The 10,513-nt window shown below is 40.1% G+C and overlaps 1 protein-coding gene across 1 annotated transcript; it reads right to left on the bottom strand.

Annotated features, from left to right (window-relative positions):
* Positions 1-5,976: 5,976 nt before the first annotated feature.
* On the bottom strand, positions 5,977-10,513 carry LOC148215856 (vomeronasal type-2 receptor 26-like). Its single transcript, XM_088141977.1, has 5 exons — positions 10,226-10,513; positions 9,015-9,878; positions 8,027-8,254; positions 7,631-7,757; positions 5,977-6,881 (listed from the first exon to the last, which is right to left on the bottom strand). Exons 1-5 carry the CDS (start codon positions 10,388-10,390, stop codon positions 5,977-5,979), a joined length of 2,289 nt encoding a protein of 762 aa, XP_087998103.1. The 5' UTR covers positions 10,391-10,513.

Genomic DNA, 10,513 nt, shown 5'->3' with positions numbered 1-10,513 from the left:
AAACTATTCATTGATATCTCTTTATTCTGGAAGATTTGCCTCTGGCATGGAGATCACATAGGGCTGAATGCCTATCAAAAGATCCAACCAGCTGTCCTTAGGTTTCCCAGTAAAAGGCTGTGTGAAAACTACTTACATGAAGAAGAACCTGAATCTTCCTCAGCAAGCCTTTGAGAGAGAGATGAATTGGAGGGGGATTGCTCCTCCCTATCTCTTTAAATGAACAGCCTTTCTCTGATTCCTCTTTGTAGGAATGTATGCTTTTGTAATGTTTTTGTTTGATTATTTTTTCCTGTTGTAATCTTATTTATCTATGGTGGAAATGTAAGATAGTCAACTATGGTTGGTGACTGGACCAGCACCTCAATTCCAATCAATCAATCAATCAATCAATCAATCAATCAATCAAGCAGTCAATGAATCTGAAAGCTTTATTGGAGTAACATTTTAGGAATGGTATAATAACTCAACAGTTTCATATATATAGCTATGTAATCTTTCCTCAGAAGCTCAAGGTAATAAGAAACTACCTTGTAATGTAGAGGACAGTTTCTGGCAAAAATCTCCTAGTGAGCAGAAAGTACTTGGAAGAAATGCACATAGGTAGCAGCAAATACCCAAGGCTGAAAGAGGCCGTCAGCTGAAAGAAGTCCCTGATAACAGTTTATGTCTTTGCACCAGATACCACTTCAGACTGCTCAAAAAAAGTCAAGACTACCATGAAACTGAATTACTATTGGGAAAAATGCTTTGTAAATGCATCACAGCTGCCAGGCAGCTGTGCTTCCTGTCCATCTTTCCTTAATAAGGTTTGGTGACAAGGACTTTTTTTTTTCCTTCCAAGCTGTCACTGCACAGAATTGAATGATGATTGATGATGATGATGTACTATTAAGTCAATATTTACTCTTAGAGACTAATAAATAAATTTTCTCCATGAAGATCTGTCCCTAATGTTGTCTTTCATTCGTGCACCCTTCCAACAGTGCACCCATCACTACTAAAACTAAGTCCATCTACTTTGCTGCTGGTTATCCTCTTCTTTTTCCTTCCACCTTTCTCAACATCAGAGCCTTTTCCAGAGAGCTGGATCTTTGCATAATGTACCCAATGTAGGACAAAATGAGAGTCGTTATTGGTGCCTTGAGTGAGAACTCTGGGTTAATTGGTTGGATGGTCCACTTCTTTATTTTCTTGGCTATCCACAGTTTATTCCAGAGTCTTCCTCAACACCTAAGTTCAAAACATCAATACTCTTTCTATTTTGCTTCTTCAAAGTCCAACATTCACTTCCATAGAGTGTCTGTCAGGTCTGCGATGTTCAAGCCCCAATACAGACAAATCTCTTGAAATCCAAAGTAGATTCAGAAAAGATTTCATTTATTGGAGGATACATGCAGCTCTAAGCAAAGCATTGCTAAAACTAAAGCCCGCGTAATTTTCCCTCTACTTTTACCCCCCTTGTCCCCCCTTCAATCTAGGTGCCACTTTTGGTTCTCACAGAGGTGTGACCTTGTGCATTCCTAGCCCCAATAACACATCTTCTTCCTGGCCTTCAATCTTCCTCTGGCTCTGTCTTCTTTCACTCCCCCCGCCCCCCAGTGCGAATGGCAGAATCAAAGCAAGCTAAGAAAACATTCCCTAAAATCAAAGTATACAAATGGCATTTACTATACTAATAAAACAGTCCTCCAGTTGATACATATTTTGATTGCTGCAGATTCTGACAGTGTCACAGGGATGACAGTGAATGGGTCGACTTTAAATACAGGCTTAACAGCGATAGTTGAAGCTCCATGAAAAATGGTCTACCTTGAGAAGATTGCTAGAGGGAGTATAAGGCATTTTTATACTTGACAGAACTGCAGCTCAGTTTTTGTTATAACATTGCTCTGAATCCAGTTTCAAACCTCTTCCTAGATAAACAGCAAGTTACAGTAATTGCAACTCATGGTGTTAAAAAAATGACATGACACTTCCACTGGTCTTTTGTCAACAGTTATGGCAATAAAATGGAAAGAGATAGGTATTTCTGACAAATTAAAATTAGTTTGGAAAAATTGAAAGATTTGTTTCTTTAAGATTTTGTTGTCAGGAGGTTTTATTGTTCTGAAACTTGTTGGTTTTTTAAAATATTGTCTGAGAAACCAGTAATTCTGCTATGGTGCTTTCTTCACCTCACTATACATTCTGCTCTATTTCCTCCATCTTTTTTGCCCCATGGTGTCATTTAAATGCCAAGGATCCATCAGAGGCCTAATAACATGGAGGAAAGTAAGATAGGAAACAGGACAGAAGCTAACTTTGGATCAAAAAAATAAAAACAGGAGAATATAATGAAATAAGGATGCCTAAGTTGTGGGTTGCATTCCTCTAAGGTAGAGTGATGGCCACAAATTCTGATCATCCTAACAAGGCATTTAAGAATGGTAAGGATGATAAAATTACATGTGAGCATTGTGATGCCATTATGATGGCACAGCTTGTAAGATCAAAAGCGATCCTTCAGAAACATGAGAGAAAAATAGTGATTTCAGTCCTAGCTCTACTCACTGTGAATTTCCAAAATACATGTGGATAGCATCTGTGGGATTTTTGTGGAAACCTTGATTGATGTTCTAGGCCCATAGACCAAAGCAGTATAGTTCTTTAAATCATAATCTCATAATCCCCTCTTGGCTGCTTTTTCTTCTAATAGCAACCTAACCATATACTTAGATATGAAGCAGACAGGTTTTCAATATTTTTTTCCCTTATCATCTGTTCCCTGCCATTTAATTCAGGACTCAATACAATAATATAGCATTGTAGTGGCAATGTGGAAGATCATTGTTATTTCAAAGAGTTTACGTGGCATAGTTTGATTTCTCCTGCACATATTAAGAAAGCTCACTTTGAATCATAATAATGTTTAGCTGGCTTGTTTTTCACTTTATTTAGAAATGGGGGCAGGGGGAGCAAAACCCTCAGGATTGTCTAGGTTAAGCACTAGCTTCTCTATACAGTTCCCAGATTCTGGAATCTTTCAATGAGCAGGTATCACATCTGGTGAAGGTCACTTTCAGGGCCCCTGACTCCAAAACAGAGTCATGGGATTGCAGTGCCAGACTTTGATAAAAAGCCCTGGCATTGCCCTGGAATCGGGAGTGTGGACACAGGCCTTGGGACTAGGTGCTGTGTTATCTAAACCATCTTGGGGTCTCCCCGCTGTCACCATAGGGTAGCTCTCAGCAGTAGGCGAAAAGGTTTATCATCTTGCTTGATATGTTATGTTTTTATATTATGCTTATGTATTTCTGTTTGAATCTGTTTGCTAGAGTTAACAATAAAGCTTAAAATCTCCTCACCTACTGGTGTGTTCATTGTCTCTGGATCTAAAAGAACTAAAAGAACCAATTGCCTGGGCACCTGATCACCACCTTGGCAATTGGCAAAACAAGCATTTAGGGGAAAAGATATATCCTGGGAATCCACCAGTGGAGGACAAGATGGAAAAGACCTCCACGGCCACCATTAAGGCAGTATGTGATTGAGCATTGAGGTCCAGACTTAAGGGGCAATTGTTTAATAACAAAAGGGGCAGCCCCCACAAATGCCTTGCCCCCCTCCACTGCATGGGGGGATATCTGAGCCATTACCTTCTGGATTGGATACAGAGAGTGAGCAGATTCTGTTCAGAGAAGTTAGTCCCAAGGATACTGGGTTATACAGATAGAAGTAGAGGTAGAGATAGAGATAGAGATATATAGAGATGACAGAGATGACAGAGATGATAGAGATGATGGAGATAGAGGTAGAAATGATAGAGGTAGAGAAGAGGGGGGGGGACCATCTAGCCCAAATGACTGGGGGAACAGCCAGATCTTCAAGGCCTTATGAAAGTCTGAGAGAGTCAAGGCCATCCTGATCTCTGGAGGGATGGTGCTGCATCAGACAGATACTGCCACAGAGAATACATGTCTTCAGGGTCCAAAACGATGGCACTATTTAATGGGAAAGACCTGGAGCATCCCCTCTCTGCTAGATCTGATAGTGTGAGCAAAGACAATGGAACACAGGTGGTTCTCAGAATACTTTGGCTCCATGTCATGTAGGTGAACAAGCACTTTGAATGATACCCAGGAACCTGTTGGCAAGCCATATAGTGCCTACAAAACAAGGGTTATATTGCTGATGCTGTTACCTACCAGCAGGTAGGCAGCAATATTGGGGTATTCTTCAAAGGCAGCCCCAAGTAGAAGTTGTTGAAATAATCTAAAATTGGCCTGAACAAGTCATAAGTCACTGCTGCTCCAAAAGGATCTGCAAGTACCAGACCAGCCGCAGATATTCTTGGCTATGACCTGCCCCATCCAATCCTATGACAGCTTCCAAACACTGAATAAGGACCTCCAGAGCATCTCCAGATCAGCCTTGAATTGAAAAATGTAACCTGGCATAATTTGTAACTTCATCCTAAACTTACTGGTGACCGCTTATTGTGGGTTCATGTAAATGTGGCATAGTGAAGAGAAAGAACTACCACAGTCCCTGATTCAGCCTCAAAAATTAGCCTCAAAAATTTACTTAATTTTTGCTGCTGATAGCCGTCCAGAGTTCATATGTTAGATGGGCAGCCATGTTAATTTTCCAAATGAATAAATAAAAGCCAAGCCCTATAATATAAGTTATAGGAGTCTCAGACCCAGCCCAAGAACAACAGTGAAACAGTCCAAATGAGTTAAATTCCTTACACGATGTTGATGAAGATTCTCAGTCATCCAGGTGGAATTGGACAAGCAGCGAAACGTATCAAACCAAAAGAAAAGTCCAGTTGCCATGACTCAACCTCCAGTTGCTTACACCATATAGACAGAATCTTGCCAGACTAAATTTATACTACTGAAACTAGTGGATATACCCTGGGAGTTGGACTGGTTGTCTTGAACATCTTATGCTTCCCACGCTCCCCCTGCAGACTGTGTTTCTTTTCCTGGAATGCACCCCCTCCTTCCTGATAGCCTTGTTCTCTGTTGCTATCCACCACATCACCCTCTTTGTAGATACATTCCATCACAAGGAGTGATGAAGGCCTTAAGTGCCCTTCCCTATAAGTATTGACTGGAATTGCCCATTCAGGAAGGACTAGAAGCACAATAAAACAGTCCCCTCCATTCCCAAGCTTAGAAGCTGATGGAGGAGAAACATGGATAATGGCATCCAATGCTGCTAAGACATCTAAAAGGACCAAGCAGGAGTACAATAAGAATTACAGTTGGATTCCAGTTACTGATATAAGGCTGAATTGAATCCAGTTCCTCATCCCCACTTAGGGATGGACTGAAGGCAGCAATATCACAACATTATTACCTTTCATTGCAACTTATTTTGATACACCAAGAGTGGCATATCAGCACGTGAGTGATGCAAGACCAGTTAGGGTCTGACTTCCAGAGCAGAGAACAGAATCAATTTGATTTCAGGAGAGGTTAAATTAATCTCACAGTTATTCTATTCAACCGCTTTCATTATCTTTTCAATCCTGTTTTCAGCTCATAATGTCATTGAGTGCAATGCCCACAGTACTGCCTCATATAGAGTACATGCCAAGGATTTATTACAGGCCGATTGAGAGAGACAGCTAGTGAGAGGACAAGACAGAAGAAGAACCTGGATCAAGTGAAGAAAGACCACAAGGACAAAATGCTCAGAATATAGGTTATCTTAAAATATCAGATTGTAAATGGCTATTAGATCACAATCCTGATGGTAGGATTTCAAATGCAAGAAACAAGAAGCTTCTCAATAAAAGAAAGATAGCTTTCAATCATACAATATCAGAAAATATATCATCTTGGGACTTTGATGGAAACTTTGATTTAGGTTAGGGGTATTCAGATGAAGCCAGACTGGCTTTTCCAATCATGGAGTTCTCCTAACTTCTTGATGAAAATATTAACACCGATGTAGAGTACAAACAGAGAAAATGTAAAGTGGTTAATTATTTCTTTTTCTTATCAGTTGCTCCCTGCTATTTAATTCAGGTCTCAACAAAATGATGTAGCATTTAGAGAAAAAGATGCAGCCCAGTAATCCAGTAGTGGATGCCAAGATAGAGAAGACCTCCACAGCCACCATGGCTTTTCCCCTGGTGCTCAAGTAGGTGGGAACAAAGGAAACCCACACGCTGCAAAAGGCCAACATGCTGAAGGTGATGAACTTGGCTTCATTAAAGCTGTCGGGCAGTTTGCGGGCTCGGAAAGCCACAATGAAGCTGGCAAAGGACAGCAGGCCCAGATAGCCAAGGACACAGTAGAACATGGACACTGATCCTTCACTGCAATACGCAATAGCTTCCTCAGGTATGGAGTGCATGTCTAAGTCAGGGAATGGGGGAGAGGTTGACAACCAAGCAGTACAAATGGCTGTTTGAGGCAGAGAACCCAAAAGGACAATGGAAAGGGCCAGTCTTTTCCCCAGCCACCTTCTCATGTTGGACCCTGGCATGGTGGCCATGAAAGCCACCACCACCATGATGGTTTTGGCCAAGACACAAGAAACAGCCACAGAGAAGATGATGCCAAAAGTGGGTTGTCGAAGGAGGCAAATCATTTTCCCAGGTTGGCTGAGGAATAAGAAAGCAGACAGGAAGCAGAGCAAGAGGGAGACAAGGAGAGTGTAGGTGAGGTCCCGATTGTTGGCTTTGACTATGGGGGTGTCTCTGTGCTTAATGAAAATCCCAAGTACCCAGATTGTGATGAGGGAGAAAGAAAAAGCAACCGAGGCCAAGCTGATTCCTATAGGCTCTCCATAAGACAAAAAGGTAATTGTTTTGGGGAAGCATCCATTCTTTTCTTGGTTTGGATACTGATCATCTGGGCATTGGAAACAGTCACTCTCATCTGAAAAGCAAAATGAAGGAAGTTGCATTTTAATTTTCATTCATGAGTAAGAGAGTGAAGACTCCCTAGTTTATCATTCATATTGACCACAGCATCCTGTGCTGGGTTCACAATGTGTCCATGGCTATAAGATAGATAGATAGATAGATAGATAGATAGATAGATAGATAGATAGATAGATAGATAGATAGATAGATAGATAGATAGATAGATAGATAGATAGATAGATAGATAGATAGATAGATAGATAGATAGATAGATCGATCTTCTCATGCCCCATTTAAATAGAAAAAATCATCATCCCCAGTATGTTCTTCCTTCAATCCACCACTCAATACATACAAATGCTGCTGACAAAGGAGCAGGTAGGCATCTGCACAACTATATTACATTTAATTTTTAAATATCTCTTGCAACTGCTAAGGACCAGATGATTTTTATTATGTCCTGATACGTAAAACCATAAAACTCAAAGAAAGTGTACTTTCTTTTTCATGTGACTATACCTCTTGCAAGACTAGAATTACTTTCAAAGGACAACTGGCCTTCTTTTGGGAAAGATGGGGAGAAACACATATTTTTTTCAGACAGCATTCTTGTTTTGCCATTCAGGTTCAGGAAAAGAAAAGGAAGAATGAGTGCAGATGCTTAATAGCTAGCAACTGGATCATTCTATGCATTACGTTCCAAACTTACTGTTTTTAAAATGTGTCTGCCCACTTTGAAAACTTGAGGATATTTCAACCTACCTGTCTTATTGGAGATCTGGCCTTCTGGGCATGGGACACAATCATAGCAGCAGAAGTTTTGCCCTTCTTTCGCTCTTTTCTCATAACCAGGCTGACAGAGATCATTACACAGAGAAATGGGAAGGACCTATCCATAAATAAGAACAAAGTTATAAAGCCAGCAATTTCGTTCTTTTTTAAAAGAAACCTTCCAGTTGCTACACAGAAAAAACAACAACATTAAAATAAATAATAAAAATCCCCTGTGTTCCCCACTAATAATGCCAGGAGCTGTGATAATTATTAACCTTTTTTTGGAATTTACTATTGTGTTTATAGTTTGGTAAATTAATCTTCATGGGTTTTACGATAACAAGAAAGGAAATTTCCAGAACCAGACTGTTGCAAAATCCAAACCTGATTAAACTTTTTGTGCCATGTGATTCTATCCCCATGAATGGTTAATTCTTTCCCTTTTGGAGATCCTACATCAATCCTTCCAACTTTCACCCTCTGGAAGGAGACATTGGGAAAGGTGACCAAGTTGATGATGTCAAATCCTCCTTCCAGTTCCCCGTTATCATTCAAGGACACTTTTTCTCCTGCTGAGTTGTTGAATGAAATACCTTGAAGGAATGGGTGGAGCTACAGGGTTGGAAAAAGAAATCAAAGGAGATCGAAAAAGAAAAGGAAAAGGATCACATTTATTTATTTTGGTTGGACAAAAGCCCACTGAGAACATCAGGAGAGACTCTATCACTAGCCTCCTGGGAATGTCTATGCTCTGCCATGGGACACTAATGTAAAGAAAGAAGTCAACTACAGCCTTTGACAGAACATTCAACGTTCTAGATGACAGGAAGATTGCACTACCATCTCAGCTGATTTACAGATCTTGCTGAGAAACCACATGGTTCCCAGAACTGAAGCACCACCCTCCTCTCCTCTTACGCAATCCCACATCTGCAATTCAACTTGAATTTTCCTAGCTTTCTATCTTCCCTCCAGATTATTACAATTCCTCAGTTTTTAGGAACTGTCCGAATAAAAAGTGGTAGTAGATTGTAGGGCTGTAGAACAGCTTGTTTGTTAATGTAGAAATGGAGCATCTAACATTCTAAGGAGTGACCAAACGTTAAAACTGGAATGTATGGTTGAGATTGTATTAGAGGTCTATCATGATACAATGTGAATAATACTCTATATCTGATATAGCTGTAGTCATGAAACCTTTGAGAAGACATTTGTAGCTGCCTGTACAGTGAATCTATCCTTCCCTGATCCTCATAACAAACAGAGAATATGAAACCAGAAAAGAAAAAAAAAATCAAAGAACAAGATGTAAAACCAATATGATAAACTATTTCTCACAAGGTTTGAATTTTTTTTTTTCCATGGCAATTACCTGCCAGGCTTGCACATCATGACATAAAGACCTTTTAGACTCCCCAAAATGTCTTGTGCTGGATCTGAGTAAGGAGATAGCATGCAAAGCATGTGCCAAAGCATAGACAGCATTATAGACACTATAGCTGTGTCCAGTCATCTGCATCTCAAAAAGAGGTCCAGGAAGATTCTCCACCTTCTCTCTCCCAGTACACGTGTCATTGTCCAACATAGTGTCCAGGGGATCTGGAAAGATACAGTCAAATGCTTGTGCCCAGATGTCCTTCAGAAATTTATCTCCTTGGGTCCAAGAGGGATGTATGACCTGAACAAAATCCTTGAACCCAAAATGTTCTCCAGGATGAATTGTAAAGGAAATGGCACCCTGAAATACCTCAAGATCAAACTGCCTTTGTGTTCCCGTCAATAAGAAATCAATCTGGGCAGTGATGATCCACACTCTTCCAAAGAATATACTTCTTTCACTAGTAGGATCAAGCATAAATATAATAGTATTCAGCCATGAAAGTGTCAAAGATTCTCCATAGATGATAAATGTACTAGTTTTGTTATCTGATAAAGTGATATAAATATTGGATGCTAATTCAACCATATCACTTAACTTATCCCAGTGCGTTTTCTGTGGCATCATTTGTGTACAAGCTGAACAGATTCCATGTTGAGAAAGCAGTGGCTCCATTGTCTGCAAGAAATGCTCTCCTCCATTACTGTCAACAACAAGTAGTCCAACCCACGTCCACCCAAAATGTTCAAGAAGTCGAACAATCCCCATGTATTGTGGAGATTCATTAGGGACCATGTAATAAATGGGCGAGTTCTTAGTCCTCTGAATGTTCAGAGGGGCATATGAACCATATGTGAGCTAAAAGGAAATGTACATATATTACCCAAATGGTATGAAAAATGTGATTATGTCATTCTGTCTGTTCTTTTAAGATATCTATTTTAAACCAACTTCCACATGCTTGAAATATAATTGAAGACACCAGAATTTTTTCCCCCAAATCACATCATTATGGCTCCAGTTATGGATTTATCAATTCTATCTATCCACCCATCCATCCATCCATCCATCCATCCTATCTATCATCAATCCATTTTGAATCTCCTCTGTTTCTGCCTTGGATCATATCATACCTGTAACAACTATGAAAGAAGAGGTTTTCTTGTTTTTTGTTTTTAAATTTCCCCCCTTGTTCCCCAACTTACCTGTGGAATCTTGTAGGCACCTATAATGTCTGCCATATAAAATGAAGTATCAGAACCAAGTCCTCCAACAATGGCAATAAGATTTTTCTTCTTTGCGTCACATAAGTAGTTGGGGAGAAATCTAGTTGATTTGAAAAGTAGATCCAGGGTGGTCCGATAGGTCATTCTTGCATCATAGTAGCTGTCATAAATGTGGAAGCCAAGGGTGACATTGGGTAAGATCAGGGGATTCTCATTGATCTCCTTCACAGCAAAGGCTAGGGCAAGGGCATGCTGGTAGAATTTTGT

This window comes from Python bivittatus, unplaced genomic scaffold (assembly GCF_059951505.1).
Source record: "Python bivittatus isolate LINGU-HERP-01145 unplaced genomic scaffold, Pbiv_v1 ctg000420_np1212, whole genome shotgun sequence".
Taxonomy (NCBI): domain Eukaryota; kingdom Metazoa; phylum Chordata; class Lepidosauria; order Squamata; family Pythonidae; genus Python; species Python bivittatus.
The sequence above is the reverse complement of the archived record's forward strand: the minus strand, read 5'-3'. Positions and strand labels throughout refer to the sequence as shown.

Excerpts from the sequence above, each read along its gene's own strand:
- LOC148215856 (XM_088141977.1), bottom strand. The coding sequence starts at position 10,390 with ATGACCTATCGGACCACCCTGGATCTACTTTTCAAATCAACTAGATTT. Across the intron at positions 8,255-9,014 it reads ATGATGTGCAAGCCTGGCAG|CTCCACCCATTCCTTCAAGG; the intron begins GTAATTGCCATG and ends CCAACCCTGTAG. Across the intron at positions 7,758-8,026 it reads GGCACAAAAAGTTTAATCAG|GTCCTTCCCATTTCTCTGTG; the intron begins GTTTGGATTTTG and ends ATTTATGGATAG.